The 13,847-nt window shown below is 35.4% G+C and overlaps 1 protein-coding gene across 2 annotated transcripts in view; it reads left to right on the top strand.

The window, feature by feature from the left end:
• LOC145688108 (KICSTOR complex protein SZT2-like) overlaps nucleotides 1-13,847 on the top strand; it is a 373,764-nt gene that overhangs the window by 232,372 nt on the left and 127,545 nt on the right. For both annotated transcript variants that reach the window (XM_081761856.1, XM_081761857.1), the window contains exons 23-25: nucleotides 3,782-4,825; nucleotides 7,640-7,818; nucleotides 13,063-13,356. In XM_081761856.1, coding sequence (XP_081617982.1) covers nucleotides 3,782-4,825; nucleotides 7,640-7,818; nucleotides 13,063-13,356 — 1,517 coding nt within the window. The remainder of the gene's footprint in view (nucleotides 1-3,781; nucleotides 4,826-7,639; nucleotides 7,819-13,062; nucleotides 13,357-13,847) is intronic.

Raw genomic sequence — 13,847 nt, 5'->3', positions numbered from 1 at the left:
CTCAATCAACCTTTGCCATAGTGCCACAGAGCTGAACAAAGCGGATTACTCTTTTGTAAAAACTGTTATTATTGACATTTGGCAAGATTGATTCCAAGATCTGGATGTTAAGCATAATGCTTCGAAAAACAAGAAAGAAAGAAAGTTCACAACTACATTATCTCCAAAAATGTTGACCATTTAGACATCAGTATTACAACTATAATACAGGCTGCATTTCATACATGAATTATTTTTCTCGAATACCTTGAACAACAATATATCGTCGGCGGCAATTCAAAACCTGCTATGTGCATTTTGCAGGAGAAGCGAAAAACAGTATCCTGGTTAGCTTTTTGGCTTTATAAAAGTGATGTTATAAGTAATATTTGATGCTGCACGTAACTTGATACCTTTTCAAGTAACTTGAGAAGGTACCAGTTACGTGCAGCATCAAATATTACTTATAACATCACTTTTATAAAGCCAAAAAGCTAATCAGGATACTGTTTTTCGCTTCTCCTGCAAAATGCACATAGCAGGTTTTGAATTGCCGCCGACGATATACAACATTAAATTCACTTGCTTGAACTGGCTATGTTTTATGAGCTCTTTATTTCTGGTCTGAATAGCACACACGTATGTTACCTGACATACATTTATAAAGGTAACCAAGAAAGTTCTGTCGCTTTTTCACCCACCACCTTCGAACATTGATATATCACTTAAGACGTACCTGGAAAATAAAAAATAGCTTCCATCAACATCGATGACCTTCTGTCAACATTCTGGAAGGCCATGGATTCCATCGCGGTAAAACTTGGTGGATCGTGAAGCAAAGAAGGCATCAAGTGCACTTTGCACCTCTGCTAGGGATTTGAACTGGTGTCCTCTAAGGTGATTGTCCAAGGAATGGAACAGGTGATAATCTGACAATGCAATGTCTGGAGAGTATGGCGGAGGCAAAGGTGTTTCCCATCCAAGGCGTAGGGTTGTGTCCCAGGTCATCCTAGCCACATGGGGCTTAACGTTGTCCTGTAACAGGAGGACCCCTTTGCGATTCAGAAGTGTTGGCTCCAGAGTTTTGAGTTTTTCTTGAACACGGCTCAGCTGCTGACAGTACACAGTTGCATTGGTGCTCTGACCAGCTTTGAGCAGTTCCAGATGCATGATGCCGCGAGTAGTCCACCAAACACACAGGAGGACCTTCTTCTGGCGCAGTGCTGGTTTCGGCTGTTTTGGTACCGGTTCATGGGATGCTAACCAATGATAACGGTGCCGTGAGGCTTCGTACAGGGCCCACTTCTCATTACATGTCAACACCCTGTCCAGAAAGGCTCTTTCCTCAGTCGAGATAGTAAAGAAATACAGGTGTCTGCTCGCGTTGCCTTCTGGCCGGAAAATCATGTGGGACCCATCGACCCAACTTGTAGTGCTTCCCAAGTTGATGGAGGTGCTGTCGAATGGTTTCTCCACTCTCACTGAATTGTACTCCCAGTTCCTCACATGTTGGCCACTGTTCGCCTCAATTGTTTCCTGAAGATCTTGTACACGTGTTGGTCTTCCATCATGTGGTGCGTCTTCGAGTGTTTCATTACCGTCCTTAAACTTGGTAAACCATCGCTGCACTGTCCGCATAGTCAGGACACCCTCACCAAAAGCCTGGAATATCTTCCGTCTCGCTGCAGCGGTGTTTGACCGCAGTTTGAACTCGTACAGCATACACGCCCTTATGACGCTCTGTGGAGGTCCTATGTTCACTCTGTCTGTACGAAAGTTCATGTAAGTGAACTGCCACAACCTGGTAGTTGGATATACCCACACTAACCTTCGCCTTATCTCTATTCGCATTCAACTCACGGTGTGAGGGCCAGTTGAACACTGACCTCCATAAGAAGCGACGGAACTTTCTTGGTTACCTTTATAATTATATGGGATTGATTTGTATTTACGTCCTTCATCAGCAGCGAGGCTATATAGCAGGATACCTAGATTTTTAAAATTGGGTTCTGAATCGCTTGTGCACTCTATGCTCTTCTACTGGTAATCGAATCCGGAACGTTGTGCGCCAAAAATACTCGCGCTAGCCATTAGACATACTAGGAGGGGTTAATAAATTGCTGAAGCAAAGGTCAGAATTTCGCAAAGCAGCTAAATGATGAACTAACAAATATACAGTAAGTGTAAGAAAATGTGAAAACTAGGTTGATTCGAATGAAATGTCTACTTTCACGTGTGGTGGGAAACCTATCTCAGCAACACAACACAGGGATAGACTAAGGTCACATGTTTAATATCACAAACTCTGTACACGTCCAGTAAACAGGCTGGCCCACCCAAATAATCAGCAGGTTATGCATTGTTAAACAGGGTCGTATGAAAGTGCACCACGAGAAATACATAATTGCGAGTGATTTTTTCTGTACGAAGTTAAACTGGGACAATCTGCTCTTCAAACTACAATAAACATTAACAGTGCATTTGGCCAAGAATGGAGATTCAATACACAATTCACCGTTGTTTCGTCAAATTTCCTTCCGGTAACGCAACATTGCAAAATAAGCATCGTGGGTACTGAAGATCATGTTTAGATTAGCTCCTGAGGAACACCGCGAAAGCAGATCCTCGGAAAAATCTCGTTACACCGTACCAATGTCGTTTCGCGGCTTAGGCTTTCTTCTCGCGTAGTTGCATTTAGAAATAACAGTTGCTTTAATAATGGTAATAAAAAAAAATGTTGTACAAGTATTAGAAACACAACGAACATTACTTTCCAGAAAGCTCAAGAATATCATTTAACTCATAACATTTAGAACAAAACATTTTGTGGTTTTCCATTACGTAGATTATATTAGATTACATAGTTTTAATTAGATTACATAGTTTACTTTTTAAAATTAACTTATCGATTGGACTAAGATGAATACTAGGTAATTATGTAAAGCAAACCCTAACTCTAACAGTGAACACAGCAGAGCTTACCTGAACATGTTCTCAGCAGAAAATTTTGACAACTTTCAGATATCTTCTTACACATCATTCGAGAAGAAGCTGGAACATCTAGGAATAACTTTACATGTCTTAAAATCATTAATCGTGTCACACTTTTTAAGTCAAACTCAATAAAATGAGTATATCTAAGAAATACATGAGATTATTTAAATTGTATTTACTACAAAATGGAATCCTCACCCTCATGACCACTTTCTCGTGGAATGGTTCAGAAGTTCTATAATTTCATTATTACGTGTACATTAAAAAAAAAAATGATTATTCAAGTAATAGCTGGGACTATCTGTGGAATGTGTAACTTCCAGTGATCTGAATTTTATGGGAACTGATATACTGTGCTCAAAAAATCGATTGTCCAAGAGAGTGGTGAGCTGTCGCAATAATTGCTTACCTTGTATTCTTTCGTACTTTCAACAGAATATTCAATACTTAAAATTAATTAACTTTTTAACTTAACAGATACTTCACAATCCAACTATCTGTGTAAGCTTGGATGAAGGATTTTTTTGTCATGAACATTTGTGTATTTTGGTGATCCCTTATCCCATGTACCTGATTTGTAATTTATCTCTCTGTCCTTCATAATGTCATACGCTCCCCAGCAAAAAGTTTTAACTAGATATTGAACATCCTGTTAGAATTTAAAACACCTAACATTATTAAGTAAGCGGTTATTGCAATAGTAGTGTTATTTACTTATTTTTGTGGATCTTGTACATACTTATCTCTCATTGCGTTGTAGTGTTATTGTTTAAGTATAAATGTACAATATTATATTTTTCTCTTCTAGGTAATTTGGTTGGTTCCCCCAAAAGTCCTAATATAAAACATCATCCTCCAAGTAGAAAACAGAGCACAATTGAAGTTCCAAATCAATGTCCAAAATGGAAATGCTACATAAAAGGAATAAGTATGACTCATGTAGTATTGACATTTGTCCCAGCAAGTTATAAAGATCTCAAAACATTAATGCTTAATAGGAATGACAAATCAGAATGCAACGCGAGAACTGTGAAGTTTGTGGACGATACGAGTGGTCAAGATGATGTAGATGTGTGTACTTCGTGCGAAAATGAAACCGTGGATAAAAAGAGTTCCGCTGAAGTTCTGAACGGCAGGCCTGCCAAAGACTCCAGTTCAGGAATCCATGGCAGTTATCGTGGGGTCAACACAGATACTTTGTTTCTTTCTCGGAGCTCATTATGCGATGCGTCTTCGTACGATCACAATAAGCAAGTCTTTTGTGATGACATTTCGGGTGAAGGACATGCCTTTTCTCATAAAGATGTTATAGACGTACCGTTCAGGTTACGTGCTGGTTCCCTCGATACTGTGACTAAAGCCAGATTGTCACAATCTGTACCACCTGTTGAGAGAAACAGAACGGGCTCAATCGACTCACATCCAAAGCACCATACTGCTCATCAAGAAATTTCGTTTCATAACTTCAAAAGAGCTCTGTTTGGTAAAAGTAGTGATAGCAGTATTAAGCAGACAAACCAAAAGATTGAAATGAACTCGTCTAAGATTCTGAACAATGTTGTGTCAAATGGTAAAAAAGAATTACCCAAAAATCACAAGCCATTAAACGGATCTATCACTTTCCCTGTATATGTTTATGACTGCCCACTTTCAATATTGATAGAACTATTAGTGTATAAGGAGACAGAAAATAGACCTAGTGATATTTATGAGGATAAAACCTTCAAAGTAGGAGTTAATTTTGATGATGATGAAATCAAAACAAGTACTGATGCAGACGCAACAGGAACCGAATCACAAGCTAAACAGCCAAGTCCTGAACCAAAATCGGAAGAATCGGATGGAACATTGGGTGAGTTACTTATGGATTTATTAAATAACAATAATAATAATAATAATAATAATAATAATAATAATAATAATAATAATAATAATGTCATCTTTAAAAAAATCCTTTACGCTATCAAACAGTAATTATGTTGCTTGCAAACCGTTAGTGAGGTACTGTTGATCACATTCAGAATGCTGACTCAAGAAATTTTTTTTCTAAAATTTTCATACGATTACTTTAGCTATTATATATGAAATGAAATGAAATTTCTAGTTTAACGTCCCACGATTATTTTCTTTAGGCTAATGCAAACTTCTGAGTAATGAAAGTAAAAGATTGACATTAGAAGTATGGGTCTTTATATATATATATATATATATATATATATATATATAAAATCATTTTTATTAAGTGTTTGAAAGCGAAGTCTTAATATGAGGGCACAGTGGCTAAGTGGTAGAGCGCTCACCTGTGGTGCTAGAGGTTTCTAATTTGATCCCAGGTCATGTGAGTTTGTTCGTGGATTTTAAGGAGAGATTTTCCGGTTTCCTTTCACATTCTCATTCCACCAATTTGAAATTATTCATTTTCGTTAATCATCCGTCTCCTTTAGCCTGAAGGGCATAATCGTGCGATGTAAAATCAGAAATTTCATTTCAATTCATTTGAAACCTTATTACATCAAAAGTATGGAAAATTGTTCTAATTGGTGAATACATTTTGATAATCTTCAATTTAGGATTTCTATTCTGACGAGAACATTGACACACTTACAGACACTAACGTTAGCATTACACCACACGAATTTGCAAGACTGAGTAACTGCTGCAGTAAGTCATTTAATGCAAAATATCTTATTTTCGTGTGAGGAGAAAGCAATCTAGTTTTCTGACTTTTTCAGAAAATTCAGAACGTATTTCCCAAAGACGACCTTCTATGGAGATTGGTTTTGCACATTTATTGTGTTCTCTCTGCATAGATATCTTCTTCAAATCTTTATTATAATGCAAATAGTATTTACTGACTATTAACCCTTAAAAACTAGCAAACGTCATATCTCGCAGAAAATGTAAATCGTTCGGTACGGTTGACGTGATATCGCACGTAGCCACGTGGGTCCTCCATACTCGCGTTTCTTCGTTTGAGAACCACTAGTGTTTGTTAGTTTCGCAGAAAAAAATGTTCTTCATGCTTCGAAACACCCATGCCTACAAGATAAGCATCATATATCTATTTCCGGCTCCATATAATCAACATAAGCAAGGCATGTTATTGTTTTTTAAGAATTGAAACAAATCTTATCACGTGCGTTTTTCCTCTCTCTCTCTCTCTCTGATTTCAGCAGACACACGTACAGGCAGCAGAAGGGAAACCCGTGATAAGATTCGAACACCCAACGTTAAGGAGCGGGGGGTGGAGGCTTTGTCCTGTAGACTAAACAATATGAGTTCAGCACTGAACCTGTTTTTAGCGTGGGTGGACCTGTGTTTTCTTCTGTCTTTCCCTTCTTTTTTTTTTCTTTTCTTTCTTCGGGATCTCTCATACGTAATAAACAAAATCCTGAATCTCAGTTCTATATTTGTGTGTATGTGTGTGTGTGAGAGAGAGAGAGAAAGAAAGAAAGAAAGAAAGACCGAACTGATACCTTACATGCGTAAATCACTGACTTCCCTTTGTTGAACTACCTTTGTTGGTGTCAGAAAAAAAATATAGTAATAATACTATCTCATATCGACCTGAAACAAACTGAGTTTGCATTGGAAAGGTTTTAGGTACATTTCCAGTGACAATTTCGCACAAACCAAATCAAAACGGGCGAGTTTGGGGGGGGTATTTTCCCTCAAATTTATGATTTTCTTCTAAAATTTGCGTTTTGGTCTCTCTGGCTACACTGAATATGCACGAAGTATCATAAATGCCACCAAAAATTATAGTAGAGACAACAAAATACTTTTTACTTCATATCTTGGTGCACAATAGAAGTGATGCTATACGCTTTTGTTTCATATACTACAGACTATTAAAAATCATTTAAATGTCCCGTTGTACCATGAATCATACTGGACGTTCGGGCGTCGTAAGTTAAGGATTAAAAGTTTACACGAATCTCTGATTCACTTAGAACATTTTTCTTTCTCAGGTTTACATTTTTGACTAATAATTTTTAGATTTCAAAATTTCATATTTTTGTTATAGTGTAATCACGTTATAATTACATACTTGTACGTCTTCCTAACTTATCGTAGATGATAAATTAGAGTAATTTGCTTGTAATGAAGATTTCTGTTATCCTCTTTCATTTTCTTAGAATAGCCAAAAATTAAATGCAGTGAGAACTTACATTAGCATTGATGATAGAATAAGAATGGTAGTGGACTAATATTTAGCTTTAAAATTGTACATTTAATACATTGTGTAAAACTTACATCCTTGAACATTATTTTAAACACTAATTGTAATTACTTAGTTGAGCTTGAGTGTTGCAGGAATCCGTTGTGAGCCACTGTTTTAGAGAATCCGTAGAAAGATTCATGTAATTAAAGTAGTGTTAATGAATTACTGCGCAAGGACAAGGTTAATTGTGGTACTTTTGTAGTGTTTAATGTAACTGAATTTTTTATTTCGCAGTTGATGTTATTTGTTTAGATTGTAACGTCGTATTTCATCGCCAAAACTATATAAGACACAGACGTACAGTTTTACATGGAATTCATATTACGTGTGCTGAATCGGGAATCAAATCAGGGACTCTTGGTCCAGTACTTTTTTCTTTCGTTTGTGAATGTTTGTATATTCGTAAATATTTCTTATGAATTCTCTCTTTTTTACTTATAGATAAACAAAGTTTGAAGCAACACTGTAAGCTGCTGAGTATGACCTTCTTCAAGTGTTTTGTGTTCACATTATATAAATCTTTGCAACTGAATTATTCACTACATTCCTCAGATGTACAGTGTGCTGTTGATGAATGTGAAGAATTCTTTATTGAAATCGATATCACTCGTTACCTGCAGGTATGGCTGTATGTTACTTTCTCTTGTACTCTTGTATAATGTGTTGGGAATTTTCCAGGAAAATTTGATAGAAAATAGCAAGTCATTTCTTTCCATTGCAGAACTCATGGTTCATCTATTGACTTCAGTTGGGTTTTGTATCATGCAATCTCACTGTAATCTCATTTTGGCCAGAAATTAATGAGTTTACAAGTTATTATTTCTTCAGGAGCCTATTTCTCAAAGCAACAAATGTTGTAATATGTTTCGTAAAATCCTAAAATATCATGAAGTAGAAAGTTTAGAATAATAGTAAAAGTCATTTCTAAATAATCTAAAGTCATTACTGATACCTCTAATTTGTCGTGATTTCATGGTGTATATATTGTACAAGTTCGATTTTGAAAAATTTCACACTAGTAATACGGGTCTAGTAGTTTTGAGAAATAGGTCCCTGTTGTTTTCTTTCAAATTCAATGAAAGTTTTGTTAGATTTACTGTTTTTAATGATTTTGAAAATAACTGAAAAAGAAACAATCATGTAAAAATATTTTGAATAGCGTATCAGCCTAGTTCTTAGAATGCACTGTCGATTAAAATGGTCAGTATGTTTTGAAGATACTATTTAAAGCTTTGTAATTTGACCAGCTCGTTCAATATCATAATTAGTGGATGGTGGTCAGATTAGGAGTGATAATATTTCAAGCGCTTTTACCTCTTTCATTCAACTGTTATGCATGCAATAAATAATAAAAAATGGGCAATTGGACTCTTTGTTGATCTTACTAAAGCATTTGACACTGTAAATCATGATCTCTTACTCAAAAAATTAAGCTTTTATGGTATAAGAGGAACTGCCAATAAATGGATCGAGTCTTACTTGAAGGATAGGTATCAGATAGTTCAAATTACGAACGAAAATAATGGCGAAATGCATAAGTTTAGTAGTTATAAAGGTACAATACTAACTGGTGTACCTCAAGGATCAGTGCTTGGTCCATTGCTCTTTCTTATTTACATCAATGATTTGACACATGAAATGTTGCCTAATAAATGTGTTTTATTTGCTGATGACACCAATGTTATTATTACAGGTAACTCACGACATGATATTGAATATAATCTAAACACTGCGTTTTCACGATTAAGTAACTGGTTAAGTAACAATAAGTTAGTTCTAAACAATGATAAAACTTCCTTGCTAAATTTTTATTATCCTCTTCAAAATAAATTTATTCCTTACGTAATGGTAAATAACAAAAAAGTCGACTTTTCTATTTCAACTAAATTTCTTGGTGTCACCATAAGTTCGAAACTAACTTGGAATGAGCATATTTCTCAACTCAACAAAAAATTAAGTAGTATTTGTTTCGGCCTCCGTAGACTAAGAGGTAATGTCACAATAGAGGCCTTAGTTTCGGTGTACTATGCAAAATTCCATTCTTTAATAACTTACGGTATTATTTTTTGGGGTCATTCTACTGAATGTATTAGCACGTTTCGCTTACAAAAGAAAGCACTAAGGGTTGTGTTTGGATTGTCACCAATATCTTCTTGCAAGCCCATCTTTCGAGGACAAAAAATATTACCATTACCTTGTGCGTATCTATATAAAGTTATCTTGTTTACCGTAAGTAACAAACACTTATTTATAGAAAACAGTAACGTCCATAAATACAATACTCGATTCGTTAATAATTTGCATGTTATCCCCCAAAATTTCTCGTTTTTTCAAAAAAGCGTATATATAAACTGTACAAAAATTTTCAATAAGTTACCTGACTTTCTAAAACAAAACAAATCATATTCTATGTTTAAATCGGATCTTCATGAGTTCTTAGTAGATAAATGTTACTACTCGGTAAATGAGTTTTTTGAAGATAATGTATAAATGTTTTTTTTTCTTTGTTAATTATATTATGATTGTATAAGCTTATAAAAGTCATAGTTATGTATGTATTATTTTATCTAAGTTTTTTTTTCTATACCATATATGTAATTATTTTGTAATTTTGACAACTGTATGCGTGCTCGAGAATACTCTCATTTGTATGCAAAACAGGCAAATAAATAAATAAATAAATAAATAAATTGCGTTCTATATACTAGTAGAGGGAGCATTGTTGCTGAGTGATAGAATTCTCATCTCTTATGCGAGGGGTCTATGGTTTGATCCGCATCCATATGAATTTGTGATAGGAAACATCTTGTCTGTGAGTTTTCTCAGAATTCTTCCACAATCTATCAGTTTCTCCATAATGTTTATTTATAACAAGAACTGAAACTTTCCTGGTGTCGTGATGAATATACTGTATTTTCTTTCAGGCTGGCACCAGGTAAAATCCACATGGTACTGCGTTTCGAGAAGTGACAGCATTTTTCTAATCATCAGGATACAGTATGAGAGAATCAAACAGAATCATTTCTTATATAAGTACTGGCAGGAAAGGGCGGAATGATTGGTCAGTGGAGACGCCTAATCAGCATCAATCTATGACCTCATTTTGAATGGCCAAGATACATGAAGCCAGTGTCGCACTGAGACCTATTGATAGCGCTATATTAAGGCCCACCTATCGTGTAGCAAAATACTTAACGTCTCTTCTGCAGCCATTGATCAGCCAGTGCGAACACCATGTGAAGAACTCCACAGAATTTGTAGCAGTTCTGAAAACACATTTGTCTTCAGATACCATGCGACTTGTAGAGAACACCATCCATTAGACACTGTAGAATTGTTTCGTCACACTCTCATATCCACATATTTTCTCTATGATAGACAATACTCTGAACAAACCGATGAAGTTGCAATAGGATCACCTCTTTTGCCCTCTGTAGCTATTCTGTTTGTGGAGAATTTTGAACATCAACTTTTACAATCACTGAAGCCAGCCTACTTCTGTAGATACGTCGACTACACCACCTTCTGTGTCTGACCCGACCGACAACAGTCTTTACAAACCTTTTCTAGAGTTCCTCAAAAGTCGCCATTCTAACATGTTTTACTATAAAAATAGAAAACGACGACATCTTACCCTTTTTGGACATTCTTATTAGAAGAATATCTGAGACTAGCCTAGGAAACAGCGTATATAGGAAATTCACTTCTATTATAACAACAATGGTCTTCATCATAAGTCTCAGCGCATAACAGTAATTGACACATTGGCGAAAAGAGTCTTTGTCATACCAGATTGAACATAACTTACAAGTCGAACTCTAGCACCTGAAAATCTTACAACAAAATGATTGCATCGATACAGATATACGAAGGAGCCTCAAAAAGCCACTACCAGGCCACATCTATCCAAATCATGAGGGAAAAAAGAACGAATCCTTTCTCTCTTACTGGTCACCTATCGGGAAAGGTAAGCAGAATCTTAACAAAACACAGGATACAAACTATTCATAAGCACCTTGCCAAACTCAGGTCCTTGCTATGTCCAGTTGAATATGATTTATGTCTTAAGACCACCGAGTGTGTTTCGTATTCCGTGTGAATGTGGTAAAGTCTGTATCGGACAGACTGGACGCACGATTGAAATTCGCTGCAAAGAATGTACCAGTTATATTAGATGACGTCGAGCGAAAAAGTCAGAGCATAATATAACTGAGATACGTAACATCTGTTTTTCAGAAACATCTTGGCTAGCAAAGTGTTCAGGTTGTTGGATGAGAAAAATCAACGATGCTTAGCAATACCGGAAGAAGGCAATAGTCTTAACAAGGACATCGTTCTACTTCTCAGCCAAACATGGGTTTCCCTCACTGGAATAAAACACCATTCAGGACCTACCTATAAACTCAGACAACCGACCAATCCGAATGAAGCCTTAGATTGACGATGATTGGACGTCTCCATCCTTTCCTTGCCAGCACCTATGTAAGAAATGCATCTGTTTGGTTCTTTCACACTGTACCCTGGTGAAAAGGACAATGTTGTCAGTGCTCGAAGCGTCGGACAACGAGGAATTCCCCTAGTTGTTAGCCCGATAACCACTTTATTCACTAAACATTCTCTTATATTTATCATTATCTTTTACATTCTATAACGCATAACTGCGAGACACTAGATTCAAGTTTACATTTCACTTGTTTCTTCCCTCTGTTTTCGAAATCTTGATTTTATTCTTTGTCTTCCATTATTTTGAAATTTGTATATACGTGATGAGTAGAATAAAGAAATCTCAGCACGATTGCTTGCAAATAAAAGCCAAAGATACTTACATAACAATTATGAACAAAAACGCTCTGAAGAAACTAAATGTAGACATATTTGAATGCAGAAAAAGTGAATGAAAGAGAGAGAAGAAGAAAAAAGAATATTGAACATAAACGTCTGATTGTTTTTCATTAACAACAGTGTTGACTCGAAAACTGACCATATTTAGTTTCTTCGATGCACTTTTGTTAATGTCTATCATGTATATCTTCTTTTAATTTATATTGCCAACTCTGTCGAGATTTTGTTGTAAGCAACATATGTTTAATAATGTTGTATTTCTAGGACAATAAGAAACTATTAAATTACTTCAACGATCAGAATCTTACCTTGAAGTGAACTTTCCAAATCAGAACAGAAAAGTCCACATTGAATAGTGATCAAGGATTTCTAAACAAATCTTGGCATTATCGTATTGAAAATTTCCCAAATTAGCATAGAGAATTTTTCTTCGAATATTTTCTCACTTTTGCGAGTTTCCTTATAGCTAAGCGGTTAGCGTACGCGCTTTTGATGTGGGGGACCCGTGTTGAAATCCCGCTAGGAGCTCATGTAGTTCGGATCCCACGTTCAGCTGTAGGTTCACGTCTCATATAGCCTCGCTGCTGAAAGGAACGCCAAATTTAAAATCAAATCAAATCAAATATTAGTTTATAACACTTACTTCTTCCATTTACAACAATCTTTTACAGAGTTCTCGCGTGCTGTGTTCAGCAATTTTTCATTTTATTTTATTTAAAAGAAATACGTTTTTCAACGTCATTTTTTTCTAACTCATCTGTTCTTAATCTACATTCCTTCTCCTTTTGGTTTCTAAAAACGACAACCGAAGTTAATTGCTGATGAAGTATATCACGTTTCCTGCAAGGAGTTCTAAGTAATATGTTTCCGTAGATGTTTATTCTTCTTTCTTTCATTTAAAGGCTCTTTATTTTACTGGTTATTTACATTTATAATTGTTGTGTTGGATTTTTTTTTTTAAACGAAATGGCTATTTTGGTTTGATGTTGTTAATTATTTAATATATATTTATTCCTTTAAAGACAATATGTGGTCATCTGAAGGACTTCAAGATGAGAGCTAATGTGGAAGCACTTAATAACCTTTCAAATTCGAAGTATTCACTTTCCACTGCGCATCCTGATGATGAGGAAGACAAGAGTAGTCAAAAGTTCCCGTTATCTCTGTTGCAACATCATACAGCATGTGAAAATTTAAAACAGTATCACACTTGTATCAAAGAAAAGTTCATGAAAATAATTACTACTTACTTCAAACGTGTTCCTTCCCATGAGGAATTTTACTTCTGTTCATGTAATTGGGAACGAGAACGATTGGTTAGTACTTTTTATTTATTTATTTTCACGATTTTTTTTTTTAACTAGCCAGTACGTATGCATTTTGCCATATTATTCTATCGTTTTTCAAATATTTGTTGTCCCGTAAGTCAACATATATTGATATAACTTCTGAATTAATTGTCGAATTGGGTATAAAAGAAGAAGAGAAAAACTTTAAATATTATAGCGGATATAATACAGGTGCTACCGTAGTCAGCATTATTCTCCTCTGTAGGGTATGTGCCTGCTTGACCTTAATATTTCTAAATGTAACAGGGAAGTAGTGTTGTATTTCGTAAGAAAATATATTTAATAATGTATATATAATATTAAATCTTAAATAAGTACATTAGATATCAAATAAGATTTCACTCGGAATTCAGCACAAGATATCTTCCCTATTAAAAAAAATAATTAAATAAATAAATAAAGTTACTCTTGCCCCACCTCCAGGGAAGAGATTTTCGTTAATAGCTTTTTGCACAGAA

This window comes from Thermobia domestica, chromosome 6, assembly GCF_964235325.1.
Source record: "Thermobia domestica chromosome 6, izTheDome1.hap1.1, whole genome shotgun sequence".
Lineage (NCBI taxonomy): Eukaryota > Metazoa > Arthropoda > Insecta > Zygentoma > Lepismatidae > Thermobia > Thermobia domestica.
Note: the sequence above shows the minus strand (reverse complement) of the source record. Positions and strands in the feature narration are given on the sequence as shown.